The sequence below is a fragment of the Ursus maritimus genome, unplaced genomic scaffold, assembly GCF_017311325.1.
Source record: "Ursus maritimus isolate PB19 unplaced genomic scaffold, ASM1731132v1 scaffold_2, whole genome shotgun sequence".
NCBI classification, from domain to species: domain Eukaryota; kingdom Metazoa; phylum Chordata; class Mammalia; order Carnivora; family Ursidae; genus Ursus; species Ursus maritimus.
Window position 1 is genome coordinate 101,376,879 of NW_024424452.1, and position 14,820 is coordinate 101,391,698.

The window sequence follows — 14,820 nt, forward strand, 5'->3', positions numbered from 1 at the left end:
ATTATAGAATAGGGGCACCTGGGTGGCACAGCAGTTAAGCGTCTGCCTTCGGCTCAGGGCGTGATCTCGGCGTTATGGGATCGAGCCCCACATCAGGCTCCTCCGCTATGAGCCTGCTTCTTCCTCTCCCACTCCCCCTGCTTGTGTTCCCTCTCTCGCTGGCTGTCTCTGTCTGTCAAATAAATAAATAAAATCTTTAAAAAAATAAAATAAAATAAAATTATAGAATAAAATAAATAATTGGATAAGGAAAGAAGACAGTTCTTCATTAGAAAAGAATTGCAATAAATAGGAGTAAAGAGAATAAAAGAAATACAAAAGCACCATTAATAATCATTACAGACAGGATCTATAGGCGGGTACTAAAATTAGTGCGTCAGAGTTTAAAAAGAAACAGGATATTAGCATAATTTCAAAGTATCTCTCCCAAGATTTTTTTTTTAAAGATTTTATTTATTTATTCGACAGAGATAGAGACAGCCAGCGAGAGAGGGAACACAAGCAGAGGGAGTGGGAGAGGAAGAAGCAGGCTCATAGCGGAGGAGCCTGATGTGGGGCTCGATCCCAGAACGCCGGGATCACGCCCTGAGCCAAAGGCAGACGCTTAACCGCTGTGCCACCCAGGCGCCCCATCTCCCAAGATTTTTATCAGTCACAAAGGGAAAAACAGTACCTGTACAGTGAAGAAACCCAGTAGGCCCCACGTTACCAAGTGATCATGGTTAACATTTCCAATAATTTTTCAACATTATGTATTCCCTGATAGGATATACTGAGGACACAGCGTCACTTCTCTGATACTTTTGCCAAAAATGAATAACCTCAATATGATCGTGAGGAAACTAGGGTCAAATACACATTGAGACACATTCTACAAAGTAACTCGTCATTATTCATCAGAAGTGTTCTGGTCATAAAAGACAAGGAAAGAATGAGAGCATGTCATGCATTGGAGGAAACTGAAGAGACGTGACAGCCAAGTACATTGTGGGATCTTGGATTGGATCCTGAAACAGAAAAGGGACAGTAAGGGGGAAAAACTGGTGAAATTCTAATCAAGTCTGCAGTTTATAGTATTATACCCATGTTAGTTTCTTGGTTTTGATCCTTGAACCACAGTTATGTAAGTTAATATCAGAGGAATATGGGTAAAGGATATCCATGAACTCTGTGTACTATGTGCTCTTTGTCACCTTTTCTTTAAATCTAGGAATTATTTCAAAATAAAACGTTTTAAAAAAAATGTAGACATAGATCCTGGGGTGTCTGGGTAGCTCAGTCCCTTAAGCTTCCAACTCTTGATTTTGGCTCAGGTCATCATCTTGGGGTCATGAGATCGAGCCCCACATTGGGCTCCGCATTGACAGGGAGCCTGCTAAAGATTCTCTCCTTCTCTTCTGCACCTCCACCTCTCCCTCCCTCCCTCCCTCTCAAAAAAAAAAAATAGAGAGAGAGAGAGAGAGAGAGAGACAGATTATTTTCAGTAGCTTTTAACCTGTTTACTTGGATAAGCCTTGAACATGAAACACTGCTATGGGTGACTTTTTCTTGGTATTAAGCTTTTCTATTTGTATAAATATCCTTTGGATAGCTATTCCAGTGGAATCCAATTGTGATAGTTAGAATTTACCATGGAAGGTAACTTTAGGGACACCTGGGTAGCTCAGTTGGTAAAGCATCTGCCTTCGGCTCAGGTCATGATCCCAGGGTCCTGGGATCGATCCCCACATCGGGCTCCCTGCTCAGTGGGAAGCCTGCTTCTCCCTCTCCCACTCCCCCGCTTGTGTTCCCTCCCCCTCTGTGTCTCTGTCAAATAAATAAAATCTTTAAAAAAAAAAAAAAAAAAAGTCTGCCTTCGGCTCAGGCTGTGATCCCAGGGTCCTGGGATTGAGTCCAGTGTTGGGCTCCTTGCTCAGCAGGGAGCCTGCTTCTCCCTCTGCCTACCACTCCCCCTGCTTCTGCTCGCTCTCTGACAAATAAATAAAATGTTTACAAAAATTTTAAATTTAAAAAAGAAGAAAGTAACTTTAGTTATAGAGATAGGAAATCCGAACAATGTACTCATGAGCAGTAAACATAATAATAGCACAATAAGTGATTTTTTGCAACATACTCATGGTGGGCAATAAAAATAATATCACAATATATGATTTTATTTTAGTTACAGAATTTTTATTTTTCTTATGGAAAGAACTTTTAAAATGTATTCTCTTCACAACTTTCAAATATACAATACAGTATTATTAACTATAGCTGACATGTTGCACATTACTTCCCCATGACTGACTGTCTGTATAACTGGAAGTTTGTACCTTTTGACTCCATCCATTTTGGCCGTCTCCTCCCCACCCACCCCCTCCCCACCACACCACTGTCATCTTTGGCAACCATACACACACACATACCATTTTCTTTATCCATTCATTAGTCAGAGGACGTTCAGTTTGTTTCCATATCTTGGCTATTGTAAATAATGCTGCGATGGACATGTGGGTGCATATATCTTTTTGAGTTAGTGTTTTTGTTTCTTTGGATAAATACCCAGAAGTGAAAATGCTGGATCATGTGGTAGTTCTATTTTTAATTTTGGGGGGAACCTCCATAGTGGCTGTACCAATTTACATTCCCGCCAACTGCACCAAGGGTTCCTTTTTCACCAACACTTGTTATATCTTGTCTTTTTGATAATATAATAGTATCCTAACAGATGTGAGGTGATATTTCATTGCGGTTTTGATTTGCATTTCCCTGATAATTAATGATGTTGAGCATCTTTTCATGTACCTGTGGGCCATCTGTATGTCTTTGGAAAAAATGTGTATTCAGATCCTCCACTCAGGTTTTAATTGTATTGTTCTTTTGCTGTTGGGCTGTACATGTTCTTTATATACTGGATATTAACCCCTATCAGACATTTGATTTGCAAATATTTTCTTCCATTCAGTAGGTTGCCTTTTCATTTTGTTGATTTCCTTTGCTGTGCATCAGCTTTTTAGCTGTAACAGGCATACTTTGGGAACATTGTGGATGCAGTTCCAGATGAGGGCAATAAAGCAGATACTGCAGTGAAGCGAGTCAAATGAATTTCTTGGTTTCCCAGTGCATATAAAAGTTATGTTTCTGGGGGCGCCTGGGTGGCACAGTGGTTAAGCGTCTGCCTTCGGCTCAGGGCGTGATCCCGGCGTTCTGGGATCGAGCCCCACATCAGGCTCCTCTGCTATGAGCCTGCTTCTTCCTCTCCCACTCCCCCTGCTTGTGTTCCCTCTCTCACTGGCTGTCTCTGTCTCTGTCGAATAAATAAATAAAATCTTTAAAAAAAAAAAAGTTATGTTTCTGTTAAGTATTCTGTTAAATTGTGCAGTAGCATTATGTCTAAAAAACAGTGTACATATCTTAAATAAAAATATTGCTAAAAAATGATCATCATCTGAGCTTTTAGCAAGTCATAATATTTTTGCTGATGGAGGGTCTTGCCTTGATGTTGATGGCTGCCGACTGATCAGGGCAGTGGTTGCTGAAGGTTGGGGCAGCTATGGCAATTTCTTAAAGTAAGACAACAATGAAGTGTGTCACATCAGTTGACTCTTGCTTTCCCAAATAATTTCTCTAAAGCATGCGATGCTGTTTGATAGCATTTTACCCACAGAAGAACTTCTTTCGAAATTGGAGCCAATCCTCTCAAACCCTGATACTGCTTTATCAACTCTATATATTATTCTAAATCCTTTGTTGTCATTTCAGAGATCTTCACAGCATCTTCACCAGTAGATTCCATCTCAAGAATCTACTTTCTTTGTTCATCCATAAGAAGTAACCCTGCATCCATTTAAGTTTATCATGAGATTGTAGCAATTCATTCACATCTTTAAACTCCACTTTGAATTCTAGTTCTCTCACCATTTCCAGCACATCTGCAGTTACTTCTTCCCCTGAAGTCTTGAGCCCTTCAGAGACATCCATGAGAGTTGGAATTAACTTCTTCTAAACCCCTGTTAATGTTGATACTTTAATCTCTTCCCATGAATCACAGATGTTCTTAGTGGTATCTAGAATGGTGAATCCTTTCCAGAAGCTTTGCAGTTTGCCCAGATTCATCACACGAATCACTATGTATGGCAGTTATAGCTTTACGAAATGTATTTTTTTAATAAATTTTTTTATTTATTTAAGAGAGGGAGAGAGCATGAGCAGGGGGAAGGGCAGAGAGAGAAGCAGACTCCCTGCTGAGCAGGGAGGCCAATGCAGGGCTCAGTCCCAGGACCCTGGGATCATTACCTGAGCAAATAATAAGATTTGAAAGTCAAAATTACTCTTTGATCCTTGCGCTACAGACTGGATGTTGTGTTAGCAGGCATGAAACATTAATCTCGTTGGGCATCTGCATCAGAGCTCTTGGGTGACCAGGTGCATTGTCAGTGAGCAGTCCTATTTTGAAAGGAATCTTTTTTTTCTGAGCAATAGGTCTCAACACTGGGCTTAAAATATTCGGTAAACCATGTTATAAATGGCTGTCATCCAGCCATTGTTGTTCCATTTATAGAGCGCAGACAGAGTAGATTTAGCATAATTCTTAAGGGCTATAGGATTTTCAGAATAGTTAAGTGAGCACTGGCTTCAGCTTAAAGTCTACCAGCTACATGAGCCCCTAACAAGCAAGTCGGGCCGTCCTGTGGAACTTTGAAGCCGGGCACTGACTTCTCTGTGGCTGTGAGAGTCCTACATACCACCTTCCGGGCTGAGGCTTTGTGATCTACATTGGAAATCTGTTGTTCCGTGTAGCCACCTTCGTGAAGGATCTCAGCTAGACCTTCTGGATCCTTGCTGTGGCTTCTGCAGCAGCACTTGCTGCTTCGGCTTACACTTCGATATTACGGAGATGGCTTCTTTCCTTAAACCTCATGACCCAGCCTCTGCTGCTTCACACTTTTCTTCTGCAGCTTCTTCCTCTCTCCCGGCCTTCATAGAATTGCAAGGGGTTAGGGCCTGGCTGTGGATGAGGCTTTGGCTTAAGGGAATGTGGCTGATTTGATCTGTCTAGACCACTAAAACTTTCTCCATATCTGTAATAAGACTCTGCTTTCTTACCATTTGTGTGTTCACTGGAGTAGCACTTTTAATTTCATTCAAGAACTTTTTCTTTGTATTCACAACTTAGCTAACTGGCGCAGGAAGCCTAGCTTTCAGCTTCTCTTGGCTTTGGACATGGGTTCCTCACCAAGCTTTTTAAAGTGTGAGACATGCACCTCTTCCTTTGACTTGAACACTTAGAGATTATTGTGTGGATATTAATTAGCCTACTTTCAATATCGTTGTGTCTCAGGACTAGGGACACCCAAAGAAAGGGAGAAAGAAGCGGAAACAACCAGTTAGTAGAGCAGTCATAGCAAACATTTATTATTAAGTTCATTATCTTATATGGACACAGTTTGTGTTGCTGCAAAACACTTAACGATAGTAACATCAAAGATCACTCATCACGGATCACTATAACAAATGTAATAATAATGAAAAAGTTTAAAATATTGTGAGAATTACCAAAATGTGACACAGACACAAAGTGAACAAATGCTGCTGAAAAAATGACACTAGTGAACTTGCTCAACACAGGTTTGCCCCAGACCTTCAATTTATAAAAAACTCATTGTCTGCAAAGTACAGTAAAGCAAAGTGCAATAAAACAAGGTGTGCCTGTAGTCACGTATTTATGTTTGCTTTTGATGTCAATCCAGAAAACCATTGCTAAGACTCACATCAAGAAACTTATCACCTATGTTTTCTACTAGAAGTTTTATGGTTTCAGGTCTTACATTCAAGTCTTTTAAGCTATTTTGAGTTAGTTTTTGTATATGGTGTAAGATAGAAGTCTAGTTTTCCCAACACTATTTATTGAAGAAACTGTCCTTTTCCCCATTGCATATTCTTGCCTCCTTTGTCATAAATTAATTGACCATAGGTTAATTTCTGGGCTCTCTTCTGTTCCATTAATCTATGTACTTTTATGCCAGTTACATACAGTTTTGATTACTATAGCTTTGTAAATTAATTTGAAATCAGGGATGCCTCCAGCATTGTTCTTGCTCAATATTGCTTTGGCTATTTGGGGTTTCTTGTGGTTACAAATTTAAGGATTGTTTGTTCTATTTCTGTGAAAAATGCCATTGTGGAGTTTGATAGGGATTGCCACAGTAGCTGATTTTTAAAGTTTTTACTGTGTGCCATGGATTGTTCTCACAGGATTGCTTGGAAACTTGATACCGTTGTCCTTATTTTGTAGATGAGGAAATGGGGGTTTAGAAAATATAAGTAACTTGCCTAAACTCAAACATAGTTGTTTCAGGATTTGAGCCTAAACTTGCCTAATTTCAGAACCCATGCTCTTAACCTCACTGATCTATAGCTCCCTCCAAAAGGGAATGGTACACCTGTTGTAACCTGTGCACCTACCACAACCAAACACATCTGAAAACCTACCATTCATTCTCTCGAACGGTGCTGTCCAATAGGAATATAATCACAGGTGAAATTTTAAATTTTCTAAAAGCTGTATTGAAAAGGTAAAAAGAAACAGGTAAAAATAATCTTCAAAACTGTATTCATTTAACCTAATGTGTGTAAAGTATCATTTCAATAAACATTACTAAAATATTGTGTATATTTTACATTTATAGCACATCAGTCCTCACTAGTCACATTTCAGGTGGCATGTAGCCCCTTGGAGGTAATGGCTACCATGTTGGATAGCACAGCCCTAAAATGTGAAGTGTGACAATTATGATGCACTCCTGGTCTTACGTTCTTCTTCCGCATTTGACAATAGACTCCTTTGCAAGTGTAAATTAGATCTATTTTTTTTATTTTTATAATAAAATACACTTAACATAAACTTTACCATTTTAACCATCTTTAAGTACACACAGTTCAATGACATTTAATACACTCACATTGTTGTACAACTGTCACCACCATTCCCATAATTCTGTTCATCTTGTAAAAGTGAAACTCTGTAAACCCATTAAATAATAACTCCCGGTTCCGCCCCCCTCACCCCCTTGCAACCTCTGTTACGCGTTCTGTATTTATGACCTTGACTACTCTAAGTACCTCATATCAATAGAATCATACAGTATTTGCCCTTTTGTGACTTATGTATTTTGTTAGCATAATGTCCTCAAGGTTCACCTATTTTAGCAGTTGTGGCATATTGCGAAATGTCGTTCCTTTTGAAGGCTGAATGCTATTCAGTTCTGTGTGTAGTACCACCTTATATCTGCTCATCTGTGGATGGACACTTGGGTTGCGTCCGTCTTTTGGCTGTTGAGAATAATGCTTGTGCTTGCGCACTCTGTCTGTCAAATAAATAAATAAAATCTTTTAAAAAAAGAAAAAAAAAGATTGAGGTCCCTTGAGATTCCATATGAATTTTGGGATAAATTTCTGTTGCTGCAAAAAAAAAATCATTGAGATTTTTATATGGATCACATTGAAGGATTTAAATTTTAATGTGGGAGTAAGCGTTGTTTATAAGTCTCTCAATATGCATTTCAAGTTTACTGCTCACATTGCTTGTTGGAAGCTGTTTGCTTATAACAGTTACATTTTTAGGACTAAACCTCTTTAAAAGCCAGATTTTCTTAGACTTCATCATCTCTTATGTGGTAGTGTATATCAGAGCAACTCCTGAAATCTCACCTTTTAATTTTTCTTTGGAGTTAGTACTGGTTTTCAATTAGCTACTACCCCATTGGTCTAAGAGGAAGGTGTTGCCATCTTGGAAGAGAAGATGGCTGGAAGATGCTATGCAGTGGTTGGAGAAAATGAGAGCGCTGGAACTATTCACTGTGAGCAGCCGTGTCCTGCAGGCCAGCTGTTTCTCTTATTTAGAAGAACCAATCTTAGCAATTATCAGCACTTTTAAAAGCAATAAATCAATCTCCTTTCTGAAATTTTTTTTGTTGGCATTAGGGTTAAAGCTCAGTATATTCCTATGGCTTTCCTGGGGGCTTTTATTCACAATAAAATTTTCTCTTTCAGAATTTGGTGTTCACCTGGCAGAGCTGACTGTAGACCCCCAGGGAGCATTGGCAATCCGTCAGGTAAGTCCAGACTGATTGGCCCAATTTATGAGTAATTTCCCTTTTTACTTGGTAATGAAACTTTCTTATTGGAAAAAGAAAGGATTAATGTCAATTTATAAATAACCTAGGATTTTGTACTAGATTTAGATATACTTCAAATGAATGTATTAGGCCATATGTGTGTGTGTGTGTGTGTGTGTGTGTGTGTGTGTGTGTATGATTTTTATATATGAAGAAAGTCTTTTTCTTGCTGTATTACTTGGCTTACTCTCTTCGCAGCTGGCATCAGTCATTCTGAAGCAATATGTGGAGACTCACTGGTGTGCCCAATCAGAGAAGTTTAGGCCTCCTGAAACTACAGAAAGGGTAAGGAGAATTATTTGATTAGTCTTCCTATAGAGATTTGAGGGACCATCTTAAGAGACTGAGCTGTCACCATTGTTTGACAACCTAGGGCAATCAGAAGACTAGGGAGAAAAGATCAGTTGGTAGCTGGCAAGTGGGCAACATGCTGCAAGTAAGAGAGCTCCAGTATCAGGCTGACCTGTGTTCAAATTCCAGTTCTGCCTTTTACTAACTATGAAAATACTAGAAAAGTATTTTAACTTCTAAGCTTCAATTTCCTAAATATCTAAAACTAAAATTAAAATTTCAACTTCAAAGAGTTGTTTGAGGATTAAGTGAAATAATGTTTCTACTTAGTACAGCACTATGCAGCCATTCTGGGCCCCCAAGAAATTTTGAGGTATAAGGTCTAAGACAACACTGTCCATTGGAACTTTCTGCAGTTATGGAAATGTTCTGTATCTGTGCTGTGTGGTGCAGTAGCTACTGGCTGCATATGGGTGTTGAGCACTTAAAATGTGGCTGATGAAACTGAGAAACTGAATTTTTTATTTCATCCCCACCCTTTTTTTTTTTTTTTTGGGTGCAAAATTGGTGGGTTATTAAAGCACGGGGACAGGACCCAAGTTTAGGCCTCCTGAAACTACAGAAAGGGTAAGGAGAATTATTTGATTAGCAGAAAGAGCTGCTGCCTATTTCACCTCATTTTAATTAATTTAAATATAAAGGACCGCAGGTAGCTGATGGCTGCTGTAATGGACAGATAAGTTTAGGGATCACAGATGAACTGTCTGAATGAATGATTTGTCAAGTTTGTGTACTGGAGATTTTTGATAGATATGCAGTATCTTACACGCATTGTTTTTCCAACACATAAACTGGATAGAACTCCGCCAGTCACTTATAACCTGGTCTAATGGCAGGTGGGCTTTTCTCCTCTGCAGGCAAAAATTGTTATCCGGGAGCTATTGCCCAACGGGTTGAGAGAATCAATAAGTAAGGTGCGCTCCAGTGTGGCCTATGCAGTGTCAGCCATTGCCCACTGGGACTGGCCTGAAGCCTGGCCCCAACTCTTCAACCTGCTCATGGAGATGTTGATGAGCGGAGATTTAAATGCAGTCCATGGAGCCATGCGAGTGCTGACAGGTATCAGAAGTTTTTCCCTGGTATTGGTACTTGGATCCCAAGAACACTTATAAGAGACTATGTGATGGAATGGCTCTAACCAATAGGAATTGAAATTTATAGCTCTTCCTGATGCTCCTCCTCCCTAGTTTTTATCTCCATGTCTATCCTCCCACTTCATTGACTCTTTCCAGAGAATTAAGTTAATATAGTATTTCTACTACTATGAAACCTTAAACACTTAAGGATAGAGTAACCGCATAGTAGTTAAGGACTCCGATTTCAAATCATACTCTGGTTTTACGTTGACCCAAGGTACTTAGTCTCTTGAGCTTGAGTTTCCATGTATATAAAATGAAGATAATGATAGTGTTTACCTGAAGGAGTCTTTTCGTAAGTTTAAATAAGCTAAAATTTGTCTAGCATAATAACTGACATGAGGTAAGCACTCTGTAAATTTTAGCCGTTACGGTAATTATCATTATTATATTAATTTTCTACTTAGTTCAACCGAGGCAAATTTAAGAACAGTCAGATAAAATTTTTATAGGAATATAAGGAAGAAGATAGAAACAGTGTAGCTATATAATTCTTAACTTCATTTGGTCGGCTTAGCGAATGTAGCATTTGATATCTTTTTCTTTCTTTCTGTTCTAAGAAAAAAAAAGTATTTTGCAGAAAAATACTTTTAGTCTAAGGAGATTTGATGGGTATCTTGTCTAAGCTTGATTAATATATTAATCCCTCACAGAACATAGAACCCAGAACCTGAATTTCCCAGTCTTTCAAGTTCTGCCCTGCTTCCCCACCCCCTAGATGAAGTCACTGCTGTTTTGCCTTCAAGGACCCCTTAACCTGGATATCAGCCACCTTCTATTGATCTTTTAGAAATTGTGTTTCCGCTCAGTTCATACAGACTTGTGAAATGTCTGCCTATATCTTATCTCTTTTTCTGTGCCCTGCTAGCTTACCTGAAATGTATTCCTACCTAGTTACGAATGCCTTTTCTTTTTTTTTTTTGACTCTCAGTTTATTGAACTTGGCATCTGGTCCCAGTTTTACTAGACAGTAGATAACATCAATTCTCTGTCCAAAAACAAATTCCTCATCTCCTTTTGTTTCAAACCTCTTCTTCCCATGTCCTGGCTGCCTTTTTGAACTACCTGTTTTATTCCTATTAATTATCTGTGATAGGTGCTTGGGGTATAGAGCAGACTTACCGAAAAGATCAAAACATTCCTTGTTCAGATTTTTAATTCCCTGCTTATTACTTCTTGCTTCTCTTGTATGACTCATTGTTCAGGTGATTTCATATACCCCTCTCTGTGGAATCAGCCATCTAGGATTCTTTATTTACAACCTGATGGTTCCAGAATATCAGTGAACAGATATGTTGTTCCCCTCCAGTCTTCCAACACAAAGTTCAGCTTTTTTAAAAACCTGACGGAGAAAGGCAGTTGTACATTTATCATAGTTGGAATACTGTGGAACCATCATTGTGCTTGACTAAGGAAATCATTGTTCAGTGAGATCACTTTTCTTTCAGCCACAGGGAAAGAACTATGGGGAAATGGGTATTGTTTTATGTTGGAGTCAGCAGACATGGGATGGATAGCTGCCAACCTCCATTCCCAGAGAGCTGCTTCACATATTTTCAGATGAGGATAGACGGTGCTCTCACAACAGCAACTCGGGCGTGCGTGAAGATGGTGGGGCGTGGTGTATGGACAGGAGCCCAGTAGGAGAATGGGACTGATTCTCTGTGGGTTTTTTTAAGATACTATATACTTTTTTAAGCCTTTAGTAAGGTTTCGTTAAGGCTTATCTATTTGTAAATGAGAACTAACACTAATGGTGTGAAGGAAATGCAAACATAGCAGTTAAGGATTGAAATATTTGACCACAGATATAGCTTTTTTTAGTCTCAAAGAAGTTTGGAGATTGAGATATTTCCAGTGCCCCACACCTTTTCTGACTTGCTGAGTGACCTCAGAAAACTTATTTTCTACTTGAGCTTATAAAGTGTTAATGAATTGGGACTACTGGGAATGATTATAGGAGAGCAAAAAATGTGATTAAGCACTTTATTAGTAGAATTAAGCTAAACTACATTTTTGATAAAACTTGTTTACATTAATATGCTATTCATCACATTTGTTTGTACTAATTTCTTTGGATTTCTGAATGAAATAAAACACTCATTTTATTCAGAGTTCAGAATTTATTCTTCAGGGGCGCCTGGGTGGCGCAGTCGTTAAGCGTCTGCCTTCGGCTCAGGGCGTGATCCCGGCGTTATGGGATCGAGCCCCACATCAGGCTCCTCCGCTATGAGCCTGCTTCTTCCTCTCCCACTCCCCCTGCTTGTGTTCCCTCTCTCGCTGGCTGTCTCTATCTCTGTCAAATAAATAAATAAAATCTTTAAAAAAAAAAAAAAGAATTTATTCTTCAGGAGGAACTCAAGCTAGTAAAGAAGACTCAGTTTTGAATATTTGATCTTCATTTGACTTCTGGTGATTGATATTGTTCAAAATTAATGGGGTATATTAACCTTGAAAGTGCCAACATGCATTTCTAGTTGTAGACCCTCCTGAGAAATGTCTCAGGTGATTAGCTCCATTTCTGTAGTGATAATGTGGAATTGCCAGGAAAAGCAGCTGATAAAGTGAACAGACACTGGAACTCAAGGGCTTGTATTCCACAGAGTAGTAACGTGAACCCCAGGGTCCTTCATGCTGTCTCAGTGCCTTGTGTCGAAAGTGAGGAGAAAGACACACCCCTATTTCCCTCACCTTCTTCAAGTCTCATTTCATGAATAGGTTGCTTTTTGCCACATCCATATGGTAATCCCTTCTGTTCCAATGAGCAGCAGCCTCTGACTTCTAGGTCAATAAATGTCATTCACTGGGAAGAGTAACGTAAACAGAGTGGAATTGAAGCCTAATAAGTCTGCATATGTTTTATTATGTGCATCAGAACAACTCACCAAGGGAGAGTATTGAAAATGGAACCAAAGGTAAGACACCTCAAAGTGCACCTGGATGTTGACGATCGGGCATAAATTAGATTAATACATAAATTAGATTTCCCTAACGTGACCTTACGAGGACTTTTACACAGCTCTTACAGATTTTCTTTCAATATGTTTTTTTTTTCTTTCTTTCAATATTTGTATAAAGTTTTTTTCTCGATCTTAGGTATTTTCCTTTATCTCTGTGCTGTTCTCTTTCCCCTTCTAACAGATAATAACTCTTGGACCTTTTCCTTCCCCAGGATAAGACCACCAGGCCAGTGTCTTTACCTGTATGCTATCTGCTTGGGAACTGCCACTTAGAAGCAGTTTGAAAATTTTCCCACTTACCTCTTTATAAAGCAGTATTTTTTATAGTGCTCCTTTTTCCTTTGTAGAATTCACTCGGGAAGTAACGGACACGCAGATGCCGCTCGTCGCTCCAGTCATTCTTCCAGAGATGTATAAGATCTTCACCATGGCCGAGGTAGGACATCTCAGCTCCAAGATCACAGCACCTAAGCGCTGCTCAGGCTCTGGTCAGTCTCCACCTCTCGTGCGGGGAACTGTGGTGTTTGCTGCCGATCCCCACACTTAAAGACCAGAACTGACAGAGATCCGAATCTGGGTTAACCTTAGATCTTTCATTTATAACTGTGAGGGTCAGCCTTTGATAAGAGAATGAAATAGCATGTGCATCGTTTCTTCACATATCTCTTACCTCCTGGCATCCTGCAACCCTTGAGGACCTGGTGTTCCGTGTTCCCTCTAGCCTCTCATCCAGGCAGCCCACCTCAGCTTGTTCACCTCAGTTAAGTGTAAGCAAGCAGTCCACTGCTGCATTGCCCATCATTGGCTTCTCGCATATAAACAGTAGAAATAAACTATGAGTGCCTAATGGGTGATGTTTTCACCTCCCTGCTCCTCGCTGCCACCAGTCAAGGGTCTGTCTCTTGAAAGAAATATGTTGACTGTGCTGAGATTTCAAGCAGTATCCAGCCTAATATTGTTAATCAAATCAGCCCACAGAGGCCTACATGTAAGGCTAATTCCCCTGAGTTCTAACATTCCGCTGGCTTTTATTCTCTGAATTACAGACGTCTGTCCTGGATATGAGTAGATGATGTTTCCCATCTCTAGGGAATCCAGTCCCATGTCAGGACTGAGAAGTCATAGTTTTTCTTCTGGTCACAGAGAAGCAGACACAGACACACCTATCTCATGGCTGGGCTATAACTTTTCACAGGTGTATGGTATTCGAACCCGTTCCCGAGCTGTGGAGATTTTTACCACTTGTGCCCATATGATCTGTAACATGGAGGAACTGGAAAAGGTAAGGGAGCCTCTGGGTCAGTAACAGACTACTTCATGCTTAAAAACCTCTGTGCCGGGGGCGCCCGGGTGGCACAGCAGTTAAGCGTCTGCCTTCGGCTCAGAGTTCTGGGATCGAGCCCCACATCAGGCTCCTCCGCTATGAGCCTGCTTCTTCCTCTCCCACTCCCCCTGCTGTGTTCCCTCTCTCACTGGCTGTCTCTATCTCTGTTGAATAAATAAATAAAATCTTTTAAAAAAAAACAAAAACAAAAAAAAAACCCTCTGTGCCTTCGTTAGAGGCGTAACAGTGACTTACTTCATTTCAGTAGTACCAGAATGCTCCCCGATTTAATCAGAGTTGTGGATGCATTTAGCATTTTATTACATATTTCGTTTGTATATAGTTTAGTTTCCTTTTGTTGGAGCCTTATTAAACCACTTTACCCTGCATCTTTTCATATGAGCCTTCCCTCAGAACTTCACTACCGTCTTCTGGCCCTCTCACGTGAGACGAAGCTAGCTGAAAAGCACCAACCCCTATCATTCAGAAGCAGTTCTGAAAAGTTGTCTTATATGTGATAGCTTTTCAGGAGGCCATGGTGAGGAACTGCAGGTGTTAGAGAAGGAAACCTGAAATCTTGGGTGACACCTCCAGTGACTTTATGGCTGCACTCTTCTGATCTGTGTTTCGGTGTTTGATATGTATATATTGAAGCCACTGATTAGCAGTATGTCCAATGTTGGCTTTGGTTTCTGTTACCAGGGTGCAGCCAAAGTTCTGATCTTTCCTGTGGTGCAGCAGTTCACAGAGGCCTTTGTTCAGGCCCTCCAGATACCAGATGGCCCCACATCTGACAGTGGGTTTAAGATGGAAGTCCTCAAGGTAAACATTTACTCCCATTGAGATACTTGGAGTTTTAGAAGGTGGTCTGAAATCATTGGTTTTTCTCCTAT

The 14,820-nt window shown here is 40.0% G+C and overlaps 1 protein-coding gene across 1 annotated transcript in view; it reads left to right on the forward strand.

Annotated features, from left to right (window-relative positions):
- Positions 1-14,820, forward strand: part of IPO9 (importin 9) — a 53,382-nt gene that overhangs the window by 13,376 nt on the left and 25,186 nt on the right. Inside the window, exons 2-7 of the mRNA XM_008685187.2 lie at positions 8,032-8,093; positions 8,355-8,441; positions 9,365-9,566; positions 12,951-13,039; positions 13,799-13,885; positions 14,630-14,749. Of these exons, the coding sequence (XP_008683409.2) occupies positions 8,032-8,093; positions 8,355-8,441; positions 9,365-9,566; positions 12,951-13,039; positions 13,799-13,885; positions 14,630-14,749 (647 nt within the window). The remainder of the gene's footprint in view (positions 1-8,031; positions 8,094-8,354; positions 8,442-9,364; positions 9,567-12,950; positions 13,040-13,798; positions 13,886-14,629; positions 14,750-14,820) is intronic.